This window comes from Abramis brama (assembly GCF_963993115.1).
Source record: "Abramis brama genome assembly, chromosome: 3".
Lineage (NCBI taxonomy): Eukaryota > Metazoa > Chordata > Actinopteri > Cypriniformes > Leuciscidae > Abramis > Abramis brama.
The window spans coordinates 29,546,802-29,566,740 of NC_139965.1; the positions used below are offsets into that span (position 1 = coordinate 29,546,802).

Here is a 19,939-nt window from a genome sequence, read left to right on the forward strand (position 1 = left end):
CAAGTGTGGGTATTTGGACAAGGCATTATTCACAATACTAATTACGGTTATTATTACGACATCTGGCGTGAAAGCAGCGCTCGCTCCGCTCCACTCCTCCAAACCTAATCAAACACACCTGAACAAGCTAATCAAGGTCTTCAAGATGAGGCTACTAGAAAGTTACAGGCAGGTGTGTTTGATCAGGGTTGGAGTTACCCAGACCTCCTTGGATCTTTAAAAACGCCTTTTCAGAAACTTTTATACAGCGATTTATGTTGCGGGTTTCAGCAGCACATGTTTTCAGTGCCTCACTGTTCCTCCTGACTGACTAATTCAGCGTGTTTTCCGGCAGAGCTCATTGTGAGATCACAGGTCGAGAGGATGACAGCTCGAGTGTACTGCTCGTTGAGAGTTGTTTTATTGTGCCTGTCTACATGGTTGTGCTCAACACTCGCTGGAGTCGCAAGTGAGAAGATCTTTTAGCCTAATTACACAGTCTGAAGAAATGCATAAACAAGTGCCTTACAAAATATGACTTTTTTTGAACATTGCTACAGTACATTTAGTTGCAATAGTAAATTTATGAAAAGCACATTAACTGTCTATGTCTTCTATCTGCATTGTGTTTATTACACATCCCACTACTCTTTGTCTTTAAAACTGATTGACAGTTTAGTGATAAATGGAATTTATTCTTGATTTTAAGCAGATAAATACATGCATATTTTCAAGTTTGAGACCTATATTTCAAAACCCCTTACTTCTAAATGCTGAGACAGTTAAAATACTCCCTGGTCCCTTTTAACAATCCTCTTCTGTAGAGTCCGGTCAGTGTCCAGTAATGCTGACGGTTGTGCCGTCTCAACGAGGATGTACTTCTGATAGAGACTGCTCTGGAGGACATAAATGCTGTCAATTTCCCTGTGGGCCAGCGTGTGTGCCGCCTGTTTTCAGTGAGTTTCAATTAATGATGGATGCTAGAGGTCTCCCAAAAGAAACCCTGGAAATTTTCACTCAGACATTGCTAGTAAACTTCACAAATAATTGCAAAGAAACTGCAAGTAACACGTTGAACTAAACATGAAACTTTGAAGTAGAAAGACTGAACTATAATTATTTATATATAAATGAGACCTTCAGCATTCAGTGACGTTTTCTGTCATGTGTCTTCATAGCCAAGCCATGAGTGTGTCCAAGCACCAAAACTGGAGGAGGAAATTGTGCCAAGTTGTGTTACTATGACAGTGACTGTCTGGACAATGAGAAATGTTGCAGCAATGGATGTGGACATCAGTGTATGGCTCCATATACAGGTAGTTGTATTACATCTAGTTATGGAGTGTTTGGGTCAGCCAATATAGCATAGTTTCACAGAATAGCGTTACAAAATTAATAAAGATGATGGTTATTTAAAATACAGTTCACTCTGTAACACTTGTTGTTCATGATTTGCGTTTTGTGCTGAATGCCACTGAAAGGACAGACTAAAGATGACTATCTGTATCCCTGCAGTGAAGCCTGCGGCCCAACTGCCGAAGCCTGCAGTGAAGCCTGCGGCCCAACCGCCGAAGCCTGCAGTGAAGCCTGCGGCCGAACTGCCGAAGCTTGTAGCCCAACTGCTGAAGCCTGCAGTGAAGCCTGTGGCCCAACCGCCGAAGCCTGCAGTGATGCCTGTGGCCCAACTGCCGAAGCCTGCAGTGATGCCTGCGGCCGAACCGCCGAAGCCTGCAGTGACGCCTGCGGCTGATCCGCCGAAGCCTGCAGTGGCGCCTACGGCCGAACCGCCTAATCCTGAAGTGACTCCTGCGGCCCAACCGCCGAAGCCTGAAGTGATGCCTGCGGCCGAACCGCCGAAGCCTGCAGTGACGCCTGCGGCCCAACCGCCGAAGCCTGCAGTGACGCCTGCGGCCCAACCGCCGAAGCCTGCAGTGACGCCTGCGGCTGATCCGTCGAAGCCTGCAGTGGCGCCTACGGCCGAACCGCCTAAGCCTGAAGTGACGCCTGCGGCCCAACCGCCGAAGCCTGCGGCCGAACCGCCGAAGCCTGAAGTGACGCCTGCGGCCCAACCGCCGAAGCCTGCAGTGATGCCTGTGGCCCAACTGCCGAAGCCTGTGGCCCAACTGCCGAAGCCTGCGGCCCAACCGCCGAAGCCTGCAGTGATGCCTGCGGCTGATCCGCCGAAGCCTGCAGTGGCGCCTACGGCCGAACCGCCGAAGCCTGAAGTGACGCCTGCGGCCGAACCGCCGAAGCCTGAAGTGACGCCTGCGACCCAACCGCCGAAGCCTGCGACCCAACCGCCGAAGCCTGCAGTGATGCCTGCGGCCCAACTGCCAAAACCTGCGGCCCAACTGCCGAAGCCTGCAATGAAGCCTGTGGCCCAACCGCCGAAGCCTGCAATGAAGCCTGTGGCCGAACTGCCGAAGCTTGTAGCCCAACTGCTGAAGCCTGCAGTGAAGCCTGCGGCCCAACCGCCACTTGGCGGTCTGAGTGGGCCTGAGTGGACCGGTCCCGATCATCGCGGTCACTATGATGGCCACGGCTGTCGCGATCACCACGGTGGTCATGATGGCCCCGGCTGTCGCGATCACCATGACGGTCACAATCACCATGATGGTCAATGTAAATCGTGACATTTGATTTTGCTGAACTCAAGTTCTCTTACAGATTATTTCAGTGCTTTATTTCAGTGCTTTATTTGTATTGAATGTTCCCTGTTTATCACCAAATAAATCTTGTTTAATGAAATGTTTTTGCTTGATTGGAGTTTTTGGTACAAAAATACATCTCCATTTCTGTGGATACATGTCGTTATCATCTGTCAACAGAGAAATGTTTCATCCTCTGTATAGTCAAGGAAGTTGGTTTATCCTGTCTAATCAGGGAAGGTTGTGTTAACATTGACTCTCTGGCATTGCAGAGGATATTCTCCATATAGTAAGGGAAAGTGTATCCTCTGCTCAAATCAGGGGAGGTTAACAGCTTTTAGTTCATGTTGAGGTTTATCCTCTTTGTCAGGGAAGTTCTGTCAGGAAAACATCACAAAGGTTAAAAGAAAAGCTACGTTAATCCCCAACCACTGATAAATCAAGTGATCAGTTCAAATAATTGTTAGGACAGCACATGGACTCAGTAGTGACTAACGCCTGATTCACACCAGGCGCGGAACGGAGGCCGCTTCCTTTCGGCACCCATGTTAACCTATGGTGTCGTTCACCCGGCCCGCGCCGTGAAGCGCCAGTTTCGGCGTCTGGTCTATTTTTTGCGCGACCACGAGTGATCCGCGTCCATTCCGGCAGGAAGTCACACCAAGAAACACGAGACATCCGGTCAATTGTCAAAATATAAGCAATTTTCAAATTAAAATACCGCGAGTGACAAATGCGATCATATTTGTGTATCTAAACAGACTAGAAAGATGAAAACAAACAAAGAAAAAACACAACAAAATAGATTTAATAAATTTGAAGAGAGGATGTATATTTCAACGGTATATCTACACTACTACCATATTCTCTCTCTGGCTGCGTGTGTGTCTCGACAACGGATTAATAAAAGAAGTGTACAAACTTCTTGGTTACAGAAACATGGTGTATTCATTTTATGAGGTTATTTACTTACCCATGATGTAAAAAAATAGCTCTGAATAAACAACAACTGAGCAGAAGCGCTTGTCGACCGCCGCGGAGAATACGCGTCTGGTGTGAACAGGCAGGCGCCGGACCGCGCGTGATTTTCCGTTCCGCGTCGCTTCGGCGTCCGGTGTGAACCAGGCGTAAGTCAGATTGGATTTAAAGGAGAACTTGGTAACTTTTTTAACTTAATAAAACTGTCTAGAAATCATTTGGATGGTTAAACAACCTGTTCTGGTGATATTGGTGACTTTCCCCACTCCCCCCAGCGTTCCCAGGCGGAAAACCAACCTTGCAACTTGGGGACTACCGTCCCGGCAAGATAGAAATTGGAAGTCTCGTGAGCTTTACGGCAATTTGACATAAACACACACGCATGTATGATGTATTACCAGATTACCCTCCTCGGTAGACATAGCTCCACACGATACAGTTGGCTTGCTCCGATCAAAACAAACGCACATGAGCAGCGGTAGAGAGGGGGAGGAGGCCGCCGCAAGTGAGTTTTTTACGACCGTGTTGTGAAATATACGCCCTCCCACAGCTGTAGGGGGAGCTCGTGGGGAAAACATGCAACAACAAAAGGAAAAATCAGCGAAGAAGTGACTAGAGTTCGCTAGAGTTACCGAGTTCTCCTTTAACAAAAAAATCTGGTCTTTACACAAAATAGGGTCTATTGAAAAATGGAAGGTTTGCATGTGTTTTTTTATTTTATTTTTTTATCACCAGTTTTAAGTTGCAATCCTTTTTAATTGCTTTACCTAGTCCTGTATTATGTGTCCTTATATATAGACTTACCATAATGCAGATTTCTGCTAAACCTCATCTTCCAGGTGTGTTGATCATCTAGTTCGCCCCATGGACATTCCATCTTCACCAGGGTGACACTTTGCGAGCCGTTGCAATGGGCTTTCCCTCATTGGCGAGGGAGGTCCGTTACTAGCACGCATCCTTGATCCCTCACTTTATGCTGTGTGGGGTTGTTGAGGCTGGCTGGTGTAGCTTAAGGTGAGAGGCTTGGAACCAGATGTCATACTCTCCAACCATTTTTCTGATCATTGCAACATTTTTCCCTGAAATCATAACCGCACACCCATTGGTCCTTATTGGTGGAGTGAATAAAATCTATTATAGATATATATTATCTATAATAGAATAGTTTCTTTCAAATGTGAAATATTGCTATAATTAAATGTCTTGTCTTTCAGTGATCTGGAGAAAGTAATCCATGCTTTTATTTCTTCTTGTTTACTGCAATGCTTTGTACCTGGGTATAAGTCAGTCCTCACCATCACGTCTCCAGCGGGTACAAAATGCGCCAGCAAGGTTGTTGACAAACACAAGTAAGGGGGATCATATATCCCCTATTCTGGCCTCTTTACACTTGCTACCATATAATTTTAGGATCAAGTACAAGGTACATTTGTATACTTTTAAAGCCCTGCACGGACTGGCACCTAAATATGTTTCTGAGATCATACATTTTTATTACTCATAGAGATCATTAAGGCCGCAAAACCAGCTGCTCCTTGAAATTACTTGGTCATGCTTAAAAGGCAAAGGAGATTGCGCTTTCTCAGTTGCTGCCCCAAAGTTGTGGAATGGTTTACCAATATCTATCAGATCATTTACCTCTGTAAACGTGTTTAAAACCCATCTTAAGACATATTTGTTTGATGAGGCCTTTGTTACTTTGTAAGGACCATTAGTTTTGGATTAGATTTATATATATATTTTCTCCTTCTCTTGTTTTATCTCTCCTTTATTTCTCTTATCTCTTTCCTTAGTTGTATTTTATTGTATTTTATCTTATCACTTTAAAAACTGTATAGCAATCTGGCACACTTTGTGTTTTTTAAGGTGCTTTATAAATACATTTTGATTGGTTGATTGATTGAAATCAAGATTGCAGACGGAGTTGCTCAATCCATTCCTTCTATCCTAGGAGACTCTTGCAGGTAAAACAAAATGTTGTAGCATCAAGTAACATCTAAGGAGTCATATCACTGTTAAAGTTTCCAAGTATTGATTTTAGATTGGGAGGAAATTCTGATTAATCATCTATCCACTAAATTGGACATCATGCATCACTAGCTATATTTCAGCTACAATTCATACTATTACTGTGACTGCTGTTTTGAAAATACATGATCTGCAGTAACATATTTTGGCTGTAAATGTATTTCTGTTAGCTATTAGAATGTAATTTGCAGTTTCATCAAGAAAAGTAATCTGATTACATAATGCACATTACTAAGAAGAGACACGATTGCTTTCATTTAGCAGATTTGATTTGGGCTTATTCACATATTGTCATGACACAGAAGGTGGCAACGGACAGGTAAACTGCATTTAGTAAGTTTATTCACAGGTATGCAACAGGGAAACAGCGTAAGCAGGTTATCAGAATCTATGCAGATAAGCAGACTGTGATTGGCGGTGAATAACTGTTCTTATCGGTTCCAGAAAGTCCAGATGGACGAAGAAGACCAGAGGAGAGGACCGTACAGGTAAGTACTCGTTTCAGGTAGGTAGCCGAGTGAGAAGTTCCATCATAAATCTCAAGACCAGACAATGGTGAACTATAGATTGCGGATTATGTAGTGCGTGTTGATGAGAACAGACAGGTGTTGATGATGAGTGGTGACAGGTGTCGTGATTAGCACTCTGGTGAGAGGGAACGAGTGGGTGAAGTGTAGAGGTCTGGTGCTGTGGATGTTGCTGACTCTGTGACAGTCCCCCTTGCGACGGGGACGGCCTCTGCCCCTCGGAGCCGGACAATCAGGGGGGATTGGCATGGAAGTCGAGTAACAATGATGGGTCCAGGATGTCCTCACGGGCGACCCAAGACCTTTTCTCGGGGCCAAACCCCTCCCAGTCCACCAGGTACTCTAGCAGGCCAGACATCATCATGAACTCCTGACGATGCGCGTATGAACACAGCAGCTGCTATAACTGCTGTGGGAGAGGGAAGAACTGTAACCAGGGCTTCCACCAGAGGTGATTGTATGGTGTCTTACAGACGTACAACATTTGGACAATATGTATTGTCAATTAAGGGGTCAGAGATCTGGAACAAGCTACCGGTTGTTATTAGAGAATGTCCGACCTATCCCAGTTTTAAGAACCAACTCAAACAATGGTTCAAGACACATCAAAATTGTGCCCACTAACGGTATTTATTGTAATTTAGGTATATGGGTATGTTCACTGTGGTACTGTTTAAGTATATGTATGTATAAAAAAAAAAAAAAAAAAAAGAAGTATATGTATGTATACCAAACCAGATCCAGCACTGTATTTATTAGTATTTTATCATAATTACAATGTACTTAAAGTACATAGAATAGCACTTTATTGTATATGTGTACCTCATATTAGATGCCCTGTCTGAAAACTGTGGTATCTCTTATAATATGTTGTTGAATATTGTGGCGTCTTTTAAATTGTGTTGTATCAAATTTCAATTCAATGTTTAGCCTTGTTACTTGATATTGTGATGACATGACGGGGGACTGCAGATGTAAAATAGCCTTGGGGCTAACTCTGGCATATTTACATTGCTGAAAAGCTAAGATGTTCATTAAAAGAGAACTCCGGTCAGCTTTAACATTGAGCTAATTTTTTGGTAAATTTGGAGTGCTGTCAGTACAGAGAACAACGACAAAAATCAGTGTTGCCTACTCCGTGTTATCCTCTTTTTAAAATTTGCACCCTGTTGACTTAAATGGGGCAAGTTTTAAACCTGCTTTTAGCCTCTTAACATCCATGATGTGTCATTACAAGTGAAGAAGTATGAAGTATGAAGTCCACACACTGAAAATTACTGCTCCAAAAGAGTTTATTCAAACAACGTTTCGACCATCAGGTCTTCATCAGGCTCAATGAACCTGAGGGTCGAAACGTTGTTTGAATAAACTCTTTTGGAGCAGTAATTTTCAGTGTGCGGACTTCATACTTCTTTATTTTGTCTATATTATTTAGTTGTCCTGCACCTGCGCCTAATCTGGGTGTTTGGGATGTGCACACCATTTTTGTATTTTTGTGTCATTACAAGTGCCCAGCATTCCTTCAGAGTGAACACGGTGAATCTGACTGCAGTAGATGTGAAAGATATGAATAAAAGTGATGTTAATTCAGCCAGCGGAAATACCTGTTTTACTTCCTGTTTTCGGTCAAGTCCACAGTAGTCGCTGGCTGAATTAACATCACTTTTATTCATATCTTTCACATCTACTGCAGTCAGATTCACCGTGTTCACTCTGAAGGAATCACTCACAATGGCTGGGCACTTGTAATGACACATCAAGGATGTTAAGAGGCTAAAAGCAGGTTTAAAACTTGCCCCATTTAAGTCAACAGGGTGAAAATTTTAAAAAGAGGATAACAGGGTGTAGGCAACACTGATTTTTATCGTTGTTCTCTGTACTGACAGCACTCCAAATTTACAAAAAAAATATGAGCTCAATGCTAAAATTGACCGGAGTTCTCCTTTAATATGCATTGTCCCTTTTAAATAATAAAAAAAAATAACGATACTGTCGTGCTTTTGAATGTAGCCAATTCAGGGCTCGAATTTCGGCTCGGGATTGCGGGTATTGCACATAATTTTAATCATTCCCGTAAGTCTCCCACTTATAATGTGGGAAATTCCCGCAAATATTGATTCACTTTAGCAGGTTGTATTCTTAAATTATATATATATATATATATATATATATATATCCTCTTAAGGCCCAAGCTGTTTTTATACATGCATTTTTTATTTCTCTTTGCTATTTGGGCTTATTAGAACCTAATTAGAATAAAAACTAAGTAACTAAAAAACTAATCTTTTTATATGAACTTCACAATATGTTCATATATGTTTTAACTTTTGCAAATTGTTTCATTTGAAATATATTTTGAAATTTAAAAAGTTAACATTTTCACAAACAAACAACACATTTTCATTTTATTTTTTAGATGGTCCACTTCAGCTGTGGATGTGGGCATGGGAGAGCAGTGCTCTACCACTTCCCCCACCCACATTTTTCCTACTGGTCGGGGATCAAACCAGCAACCCTTCGGTTACAAGCCCAAAGCCCTAACCAGTAGGCCATGGCTGCCCCTTTACTGACTTTATTGGCCTAAAATGACAATTTTATGTAGGAAATAACACACAGAATGCAGAGTTTTTTCCCTATTTTTACAGAATTGAATACAGTTATTTAATAGTGTGTGTATGCAGTGTTAGACACTGAGTTCTGTCCATTGTTTAAGTGCACTTCACTGTTGGAGTGTCACTGTTATACTTGCATCATAAATATTGTGCATATTTTCAATATTTAAATGACTTCAGGAAAGATGTCAATAAAACAACAATAAATCTAATAATTGCACTTAGTGTTACGTGCCACCTAATATGGCCTAATAGTCCTAGGAAAGCAACTATCTGTCATTTCACATTGCAGTCATTTAAATGTAAGTACAGTATTTATTAGAGCTGTGTGTCATAATACAGTAGTGAAATATGGTAGGCTACTGTTGTGTATAGGGGAAAAGGTAGAGGAATTACTATGATCAAAATACATTTTCGACCCTTCTTTAGTAAGCTAAACATTTTATGACATAGGCCTATATTTTGTCATATATTTTACATTACATGTTATAAATGTAAATATATTTCACACTTAACATCATATATTTTTGTTATATTTCAGAATATATTTCAAAATGATAAATATAAGTGAACAACAATGCAATGTATTTCAATGTATTTGGAATATATGCCACATATATTTTTGACACTTTAAAATATATTTCAATATTTTTTTTCTTCTGTATGGGTAGATCCATGAACTCCAGTTTGAAAACCCCTGCGTTGGCGAACCATGTGAATGGGTTTTGGTGAGAATTCCATTCACTAATCTTTTGGACATCCCAGTTTGTGGCAAAATGGAGATGGCAGTGATTAGGTTATAATTTTTGATTGTTAAAATTCTGCCAGTGGATGCTGGAAGAGAATCCATTGCATTTTCTACTGGTAATAATATAAGTTTAGATAAACTGAGTGAAAAGGAAGGGGGTGAAAGAAAAAGGGGCAGTGGTCTGGGGAAAGAGAAAGGTACATTCTGCTGTGCGCGATAATGAATGCTTTGTCAGGAAGAATCCATCAATGGTCACCAGAGGGAGGGAGACGTCAGGAAAAGTTATGGTTTGTTGGTTTTTTAACTCACGTGGTCTGCTATAGCAAGTAATTCAGGAACAAAAACTGTCATGTTATTGTACTTCATCTATTTGTAAAGCTGTCTGGTGGAATAGAAAGAAATATGCCGCTTGCGACACAATGCACAATAAATTTAGGCCGTTTAAAGACAAGTTCTGCAACACTGCAGAGCTTAAAACGCATTAATACAGTCACACACCTGCGCATACTGTGATCTGTCCGATTCATCGTGCAGATCGATATTCTCTTACTTATGTTTTCTCTGAAAAAGAGCATTTAGACATGGATATTACAAACCTGCACTGATCTTTTGCTCTCTATTTCTCTTCGTCATCTTCTGCATCTCTCTCTGTTTCTCATATTAACCTCTAGCTGTTGAAGCATAGGAACTCCTGACACTCCGCATCTTCACTACTGTCTGTAGACAAAGCTTTAACTGTCATTCCTTCTCTCTCTCTCACTCAGTCTCTTCCTCTCTCGTAGCCCTAGGCTATCGTTCTTTATGTGTGTAGTAGTGTTAGCATTTGGAGAGCTCTCATCCCTTTAGCTGTTCTCTTGTTTAGCTAGCCTACTTTCTCTCACTATGTAAACCGAAGAAATTCTTCATGAAGTTCACAGGGGTCATTGGTGCTGTTTTGCCTGGGGAAGAAAAAGACGAAAGTAATAACACAGTGAAAATTTTCACTGCAGATTTTCAGATTAGAGGGCAAGTACATGGAGAGGAAAAGAAATCAAACCCTGGCAGGCTGAGTCTGACCTGTCATGCCATAAGAATGTTCTGTTGACTTGTCTGTGTAGGTCTGGGCAGCGATGCGGCGCTAACAAGAGAAAGAACTGATCTCACTGTGAGAGGAGAGAGAAAAGAGAGAGAAATGTGGAGTAATTGTTCCAAGGAATGAAACTGATTCACACTCAGCGATGTGTGAAATGACACTGGCAGATGACATGGGCTGCAGTGTTGTTTCACAACATAAGAACACTGCACTATTTTAAAAGTGCTCATCAACACCATAACTGAGAGAAACAGCTTATTTTATGTTATCAGTAAAGAGCAAATTAGACTACCTACTATATCAGTTATTATAGGATACATTGATTTATAGCTAGAGATGAAGCGTAAGAAACTCTGGGTCTGAGTGAACAAGATTGTGTGAAAGTGTGTGACCCTCATGTTTGGAGTCTGAGAGATCCTGAGGCCATTTTAATAGCTTAAAAACATACTTAACATTCAGGTTGATACTTCATGGCTTGTCTTGATCTTATGAAACATGTTTATAAGCAAAATTACAGGTTGCTAACATATTTTAACCTTCCTTCGTGAACAATGTAACCGTACATATCTTTGGGGTCTCAGAGACTGGAATGATTTTCACATCCTGTAATAGCGTTCTCAAATAACATTCACAATGTAGAGATGACAGTTAATTAGTTTGATATCTTTTGACCTCCAAAGGAAAATTGTAATAAAATATCAGTTACATTTCTGAAAATTGAGAACCCTTTGTGACTCATTTGCAATTGCTCATCATTACCATCAAACGAAAGACTGCTGATTTCTTGCCTTTTATAATTAGAGCATATGAGGATATGCTAAAATAAATACAGTTAAATCGATACAATACGGTAAACAGAATAGAAAGTTGACCATCCTGCTGCTCACTCCCCTCCCTCCATGCCGAACAATCAGATCACAGGAAATAGTGCCAAAAACTGAAGTGTTCACCTGTGCCCATGTGATAGTAGATAACCAACAAGAAATAACAACAAATAAATGCCACTACAGTATTTATGATCTATTTATGTCCAAGTGTTAGTAACTGGAATTTTGCTGGTCCAGGCCCTGTAAGGAGCAATCACCATTGTGCCCTTGAGCAAGGCACTTAGCCCCAAGTTGCTTTGTTTAAACATGTCTGCTAAAATGACAAATTATTAATGCACAGGAGAGAGAGATTTATGCATAACCTTTATTTCATTGGAGAGAAAACAAAGATGAAAAAAGAGGAAGAAATGGAGAGAGCGAGTGAATGTGTGTAGGTGGGGAACATTTCTGCTGTGTGAAATATCTATTGCCTCATGATTACTGAAGGTGTCATATCATACAAAATCTAATATTCTTTGATCTTTTGAGAGAAAATTGCTTAAAAATCTTGTTTTCAAAAATCAAAGCTTTCCCTGGTCAAAAATAACTTTTATTGTAACTGAGCAGCATAACTCATTCTGAACTTTCACAACTTTGCTCAGCAGCAGAAAACAGGCTGTTTATTTCTAAAGGTTAGAGAGAAGGTGAAAAATTAATGGTTTTGGCACAGAAAAAAATATTATTATATATGAACCCCAGGGGGGGAAATAAAAATATCTATAATATGACCCCTTTAAATAGCACTATTTTGTGGTAAAAACAAAACAAAAAAAACAGTGCAATATATATTAGTCATTATTCAAGTGAACTGCGAAGTGGACTTCACAGGGTATTTAGCCATCTTAAGTGAGATTCCAATCCGAAGGGAGTGAACATGTTCAGTTTGAAGGGCTCTGCAAATGGCATAGGGAATAAGAGAACATCGATACATCACTTCACAGGAAGTGGAGATGAAAAATCACCCAACTGCCATTTCGCACCGTGTCACTAATAGTGGAGCAGAGCCATTGAAAGAGTTTTTCAATGGCTCTGCAATGGAGCAGTTTACATAGGGTTATGAGTATTCATAAATTTTGGCATTATTATACAAACTAGAGTATTTGTGAATGTTTATGGCGATGAATGTCACATTTGCATATTCTATTGTACGAATAGGTATGACAAAGTAAAAGTTGCAAGAAGCAGCTGAGGCTCTGTCATTTTTAATTTTACTTTACCCTCAGGAGTGTTTATTATGCAGCTGTGCAAGAAAGAGCACGAGATGAGACTGCTACAATATTGTTAAGACCATGGATTAAGAACACGCATATAGTTAACCAAATTTATTTTCATATGAAAGTTATAGTACAGCTTCAAGTCAATTAATAGCTGCAATAGTCATACAAGTATATTAAACATATAAGTTCTGATTGCATTACATTAGATACATAATGTGTGTTTTGTATATGTATTTTATATGCATTTGAAATTTGAAAGTAAAGTAAATTACAATATTTATTTATGTTATATTATAATCTGTGTGATCCTGTCATTGCCTTTCTTTGATGACGGTGTAGAGAGTTCCAAATGAGCCATTATTGTCAGCGAAGTCAACTTCAACAGATAACCCGGTGCTCAGGGAGTAGGGAGCAGTGAACACTGCATAGGGACTCTGTCAATCGAAACGCACCTTCAGCGTGTAAATATACACTCACTAGCCACTTTATTAGGTACATCTGTTCAAGTGCTCCTTAATGCAAATATCAGCCAATCACATGGCAGCAACTCAATGCATTTAGGCATGTAGACATGGTCAAGATGATCTGCTGAAGTTAAAACTGAGCAACAGAATGGGGAAGAAAGGTGATTTAAGTGACTTTGAGAGTGGTATGTTGGTGCCAGATGGACTGGTCTGAGTATTTCAGAAACCACTGATCTACTGGGATTTTCACACACAACCATCTTTACAGAGAATAGTCAGAAAAAGAGAAAAAGTACAGTTCTGTAGGTGAAAATGCATGGTTGATGCTAGAGGTCAGAGTAGAATGTCAAGACTGATAGAAAGGCAACAGTAACTCAAATAAACACTCGTTAAAACCGAGGTCTGCAGAAGAGCATCTCTGAACGCACAACATGTCGAACGTTGAAGCAAATCACACTGGGTGCCATTGGACAATAGAAGATTTGAAAACCGCTGTCTGGTCTTATGAGTCTCAATTTCTGTTGCAACATTCAGATGATGGGTTCAGAATTTGGCATAAACAACATGAAAGCATGGATCCATCCTGCCTTGTATCAACGGTTCATTCTGGTGGTGGTAGTGTAATGGTGTGGGGGGTATTTTTTTGGCACACTTTGGGCTCCTTAGTACCAACTGAGCATCATCTAAACAACCACAACCTATCTGAGTATTGTTGCTGACATTGTCCATACCTTTATGAACACAGTGGCCATACCCATCTTCTGATGGCTACTTCCAGCAGGATAACATGCCATGTTACAAAGTTCAAGTCATCTGTTTTCTTGAACATGACATTGAGTTTACTATACTGGCCTCCACAGTCAACAGATCTCAATCCAACAGAGCACCTTTGGGATGTGGTGGACTGGGAGATTCGCATCAAGGATGTGCAGCCCACAAATCTGCAGCAACTGTGTGATGCTATCATGTAAATATGGACCAAAATCTCTGAGGAATGTTTCCAGCACATTGTTCAATCCATGCCACAAAGAAATAAGGCAGTTCTGAAGGCAAAAAGGGGTCCAACATGGTACTAGTAAGGTGTACCTAATAAAGTGGCCGATGAGTGTATTATTTATATTGTGTGTTTGTGCATCTGTGCTGTGTATGAAAAGTCTTCTACAACAATATTAGCCAAGAGTCTGTCCATATAAAGAGAGACAGAGTGATCTGATTGTCTTCTGCTGATCCTTCAGGCTTCAGCTCTCTGACAGATGAAGAAAACATTTCTGTAGTAAGGTTAGATGTTGTGGGAAGAAGGAGGCGGGAACTGGCTAACATTCAAAGACTTTAATACAATAAATTAAACAAATACAAAACGAAAGTAAAAGACAGCAGCCCCTCACAGACGACTGCTGTCACATATATCAAAACACAACATAAATCCAGGCCTGGCCTCTCTCGATCTCCACTGTCGTCGCTCCTCCTTTATGCTTCCGCTCCTCCGTGAGAGATACGAGACCGGTGCGTCGCGCAGGTGTCACTCATTATCAAACACGCCACTGGCCTCGCGCCGTTTTCTCACGGCCCTCTGCCTTATCCTGCTCGCCACATTTTCATTTTGAGGAAGAGTCCTGCTATTGAGTGGAGTATAAATAATAGTGACTGGTAACTCCTACTAGTAAACTGTTAGTATTTACTACAATATAAATGTATCATGATTTAAAGAGAACTGGTTTGATCAGTGAAGCATGAGATGAGATTCACTGATCAGTCTCTTCTGGAAATCCCTGCTGATTTCTGACTCAACTGACCTAAACAACCTAACTATGACTTTAAGTAGTTCACTCAAAAATAAAAGTTGTCATAATTTTCTCACTCCTCACGTTGTTCTAAACCTGTATAATTTACTTTCTTCTGTGGAACACAAAATATTATATTTTAATGATGACAAAATGTTCATTTTTGCGTGACCAATCCCTTAAACACATACTGAATGCTAAGTCTGAACTCAATTTTGCGAGTTACAACATGTTTGGCAAACAACCTGCAAATTTAGATAAAAAAGCTAATCCAGATTCCACTAATTACAAACTCTTTTGCTATAACACACACTTACCTATAAACTAAACAAAGGCAGCTGTTCGGCTACAGGTATCCCATGAGGCTTTGCTACAGTTTTATTTCTGTTGAAAATGAGTTGTAAAAGGAATTAAAAATGGAGGTTAATTAAGAGAAACCTTCTAATCAAAATCACTAATCTGAGTGACTTGAATGTACCACTATCTTGAGAGCAAGAGAGGATGCAAGGGAAGGAGTGTACAGCTTGATAGGGACGCAACTAAAGTTTGCAAGGCTTATCAAGTCGCTGACGGAGCTTTAATTTATTCAGTGCTGCCTAAATTGCGAAATGAAAGTCGCAGGAACAATACTATTTGAAAGTGACTTTATTAGTGCAAACTCAAGCTGAACAGTCATTGTGTGATAAAGTCGAAATTAAATATCTCATTAATGAAGACATCGCTATTGTCTGTGGGTAGTGTTATTAAATGTTATTAGATTATCAAATGCACATATTGCATGACCGGTTGGTTTGAATCTCATCTAAATTGTGTTGTATAAGGAAAATCACTTTAAATTGTCTATTAAACAATGAAGTGGTCAAAATGTTGCTAAATCACTGTTTACTTTTAATCTCCCAATATCATAAGGTTTGTGTGAGGGATACTTTTAGGGGATTTTAGAGTTTAGCAAATACCTTCACATCCTTTCTTAGTTGACCTCACTAATGAAATAAAAGGGTGTGTGCAGTATGTGTTTGTATATACATCGCTATACATTTGGGACAATGTTGTCCCCTGAAGCAAGTTAAATTTGACAAAACCTCCATTTGTGGACACCTAGGGATGTCCTCATTTGTAAAACAATATAAAGATTGTGTGTGGATTAGGTATACCCTATGTTATGGGGACAAAATGTCCCCACAAAATTATTATGTCAATGTAATGTCCTCATAAAACATACAAATACAACGTGCGTGTGTGTGTGTGAACATGGATTTGTGTCATGGTGTGTTGTTTATATTTAAGCATGCATTTGGCCTCAGGATATGTGTCTCATTGACTGACAGTATTTATCTCTCTTAGATCAGGGCTAAAATACACTGATATTATCAGCTTCTGTCTGTGTGTGTGTTTGGAGTCTGATGTGATTTTAATCGGTGTGTTTGCTTTGGCCCTCATATTCTGTAAAAAGCACTCAAAAACTCTCATCAGATCAGATTCATCCTCTGCAGTGATACATGAGAACACAACAGGAACAATCATTTAGGGGAAAAAAATTATTTGAATCAATCATGTGAGTTTTGTGTGAATATGTGTATCATAGTTTGAGTTTGTGGGGAAGTTTTGTGCCAAGGCTGACTTGACTTGCCTCACTCTTGCTTCCATGGGTAATGTGCTTGAATTTACATTTTACTCCATTACACACTCTTGTTCTGACTTTCGCAATGTCCTCAATTTGTTCCCTCTTCAGTGTGTTAACTGTGAAATATTGTTTTATCTTGGATTGTATCTCTGTTTCTTTTAGTCCCCTAATTGACCCAAAATCCCACTTTAATTAAGATCTGGGATTTAGTGGCAGCCTCAGTGCACTTTTGTATCCAAACTCTAAGCTGATATGAAACCAGACCCTGGGGACAGTTCTGGTGTGAGAAGACATTTTAATGTTGACTATATAATAATGCAATTATTTGAGACAAAAAGCTTAGATCACAGTTGTAAACTCACATGCAACTACGGCGTTGTGTTCAAGGTGACATGAATGATTTATGAATCACACTGATGAACAGAACTGTTAAAAGGAATTTCATGGAGCAACCGAATAAAATCATAAATCTGGAGGTCTGTTTTGATCTACTCTGTTCTCCCCGAGCGCCACGTGCTTAGAATAGCTAATGTTTGTTGTTCTGACTGTAGCCTGTAGGGGGCACTAGAGTGTTTTTGGAATGAGACTGATGCTGTTTGCTGTAGTTCAGTTGCTGAGCCAATTTATTAAGACAAGGAGAGGGAGAACGGGAGAGAGAGGGAGTAAATAAATGGAACTACCCCCGTTGCTCCAAGCCAAACATCAAAGTAATCAAGGAAAACAAGCCTTTTTTTTTAATGGGATGGATCCAATTAGAATATTACTGCTCCATCGGATCCGTCCACTAACAGAAAGATGGTTGCTCCTCACTGGCCTCCTCCATTAATGCTAATAACCTCTTCTTCATGTGCACAGCATACTGTACATGTGATGGGCAGATGGCTTCAATTTAAGCCAATTTGTTAAGTCAGACCCCACTTTTACTGTGTACTGCGGTGATCAATCCCATTCAGACTGAAAGACTTTTAATTACAAATAACCCATTAGAGATATGCATTAGACATTGGTATATCATTAATATTTCGTCTGTTTGTTATCACGTCATCCTATCATGTTTAATTTGCCCTCAGGTTAAATTCAATTCAATCTATGTTGGTTATAAATTCAGTGAGACTCAAAGACGTCACACGTAGCAGCAGGGAATGATTCAGCCTTTTTCAGGTGTGCTACTTTTACTCTCTTAATGACTCACTCACTCCTTCATTACTGCATTTACTCTCTGCATTTGTTTGTTCTTTATCTTGTCATAGTGTTATTATTTCTGCTCATTCTCATTCTATTGCTCTCTTTCCTCAGAGGTATGTGGTGAATGTTACAGTATAACTCGAATGATCCCAGTGGGACTCTACAGTCTTTAGGAAGCCAAAGATACTTGCTTTATTTCTAATTCACAGCTGTTAATTTTTATATTTTGCGTTTCTTCTTTTGTCTTTGGAGAAAATGAAGTCTTACCTGAGAAATCCCTTTAACCCCTCTAAACTGATCTGTCAGTCAGACAAATAGGTGATCTAGAGTATTTAGGATCTCTGAGGAAGTTAATTTGTCATGGAGAAAAGTGAGTGCATGATTCAGCTGAGAGTCCTATGTGTATACCAGCAGGGATCATTCCTTATCTTGATGATTACTGGTTCTTGAACAACAGATAAGGAAGGAGTATAGACCCCTTCAATGTTTGTAAACATCGAAAGCCTAGGTTGTGTGCGTGCACAGCATGGTCAGAAAAATGGCGCGGCTAATAGACCGGCATAGCTATTGTGTCTTTGCCACCACAGGAACGGGAACAGTACCATAATAAACTTGTTTTAGCTAATGGCGATTGTCTGCCTGATCCCGAGCTCCTAACAGAATTGGCTAGTTATTCACTGGTACTGCTATCTATTCAGATAGATACTGCTATCTGCTAAGTCTGTAGCATGACACAGGTCACAATTAATGCCAGATATCAAACTTCACCTAACAATTAAATCAGTTTACAGAAAACATTTGTTTACTTACCATGGCTTAACTCTACCATTGTTGTCACAATGTTGGCGCTATAGACTGCGGCTAACTACTAGCAGCTGGCTATGTCTGTAGCATGACACAGGTCCATGACATTTACAAAACTATTAACCTGCATAGCTTAACGTAATAGGCTAGTGTACAGAAAACTGTTCATAGTTTTTTTTTATTTTTTATAAACGGGCAGACTGGGACAACGCTACGATCAAAGAGGCTCGTATTTGTAGTGCTCACTTCATATCAGGTAAAGTCATCCTTTATCATCCCTTTCTGTTAGATTAAACTCGAAAGCCTGGATTGCATGAACAGTTTTCTGTACACTAGCCTATAACGTTAAGCTATGCAGGTTAATAGTTTTGTAAATGTCATGGACCTGTGTCATGCTACAGACGTAGCCAGCTGCTAGTAGTTAGCCGCAGGCTAGCACCAACATTGTGACAACAACGGTAGAGTTAAGCCATGGTAAGTAAACAAATGTTTTCTGTAAACTGTAGACTGATTTAAGGTGAAGTTTGATATCTGGCATTAATTGTGACCTGTGTCATGCTACAGACATAGCAGATAGCAGTATCTATCTGAACAGATGTTGTCTATTTTTTTTTAAACAGATGAGATCCTGCAGGAATCCTGAAAAACTTGACTCCACAACTGGTGCGATTTTCACAGTCCACGACGCAACAAGTAGGCATTTTTTTCTTGACGAGAAATTCTCTGGTTAACACACAATTCAATGGGATGGAATGAACTTTCTGACCCCGACCTGCGCACTGCGAACTGCGGATTTTCCTGTGACGTCAACCGTGAAGGGGTCTATTGTGTCTTTATACAGTATTTATACCTTCATACATATCTTTAATCAGATATTTAATTCCCTTTCAGAAGAATTGCCACACACTCACACTCATCGTTTGGTAAATTTTCTGTCTTCTGCCATAGCCCTTCATGACTCTTTTAATTAACTACTTGCTGTAGAGTAGTTTCATCATTTCAGCAACCGTTACATAAATCCAGAACTCATGCAATGTCATGTGTTTGACTATATGTGATGAATGTTTGTCAGTACCTCCTGGATTTCAACGCCCACTAAAATACTCAGGAACTCAGAAATAAATTATTAACAAAAACAGACATGTTGTAGCCTGTTAAAACAAATAAATGTCTAATACTGAATCTGTGAGAAAATCATAATGTGAGGTCTTTTCTGTGCAAAACTGGAAGGTTAAATTTTCAAATGGTGTAACCTGGCAACAGAGTGCTTCTATCAGACTGAATTATGGGCCATTTGATTGCGTCTCATCATCACACTCTTTTCTGCCCTGTTTTAATCTGCATCTGCCATTTTACTATAATTTCCTGAATCACCACTATTGACCCATTTAGGACCTGGATAGCAG

At 40.1% G+C, this 19,939-nt stretch overlaps 1 protein-coding gene across 1 annotated transcript; it reads left to right on the forward strand.

Moving 5' to 3' along the window:
- The first annotated feature begins 244 nt into the window (after positions 1 to 244).
- On the forward strand, positions 245 to 2,724 carry LOC311080312 (uncharacterized protein). Its single transcript, XM_084110201.1, has 4 exons — positions 245 to 448; positions 804 to 935; positions 1,158 to 1,295; positions 1,495 to 2,724. The coding sequence occupies exons 3-4, from the start codon at positions 1,280 to 1,282 to the stop codon at positions 2,610 to 2,612; spliced, it is 1,134 nt and encodes a 377-aa protein (XP_083966327.1). The 5' UTR covers positions 245 to 448; positions 804 to 935; positions 1,158 to 1,279; the 3' UTR covers positions 2,613 to 2,724.
- Positions 2,725 to 19,939: the final 17,215 nt, after the last annotated feature.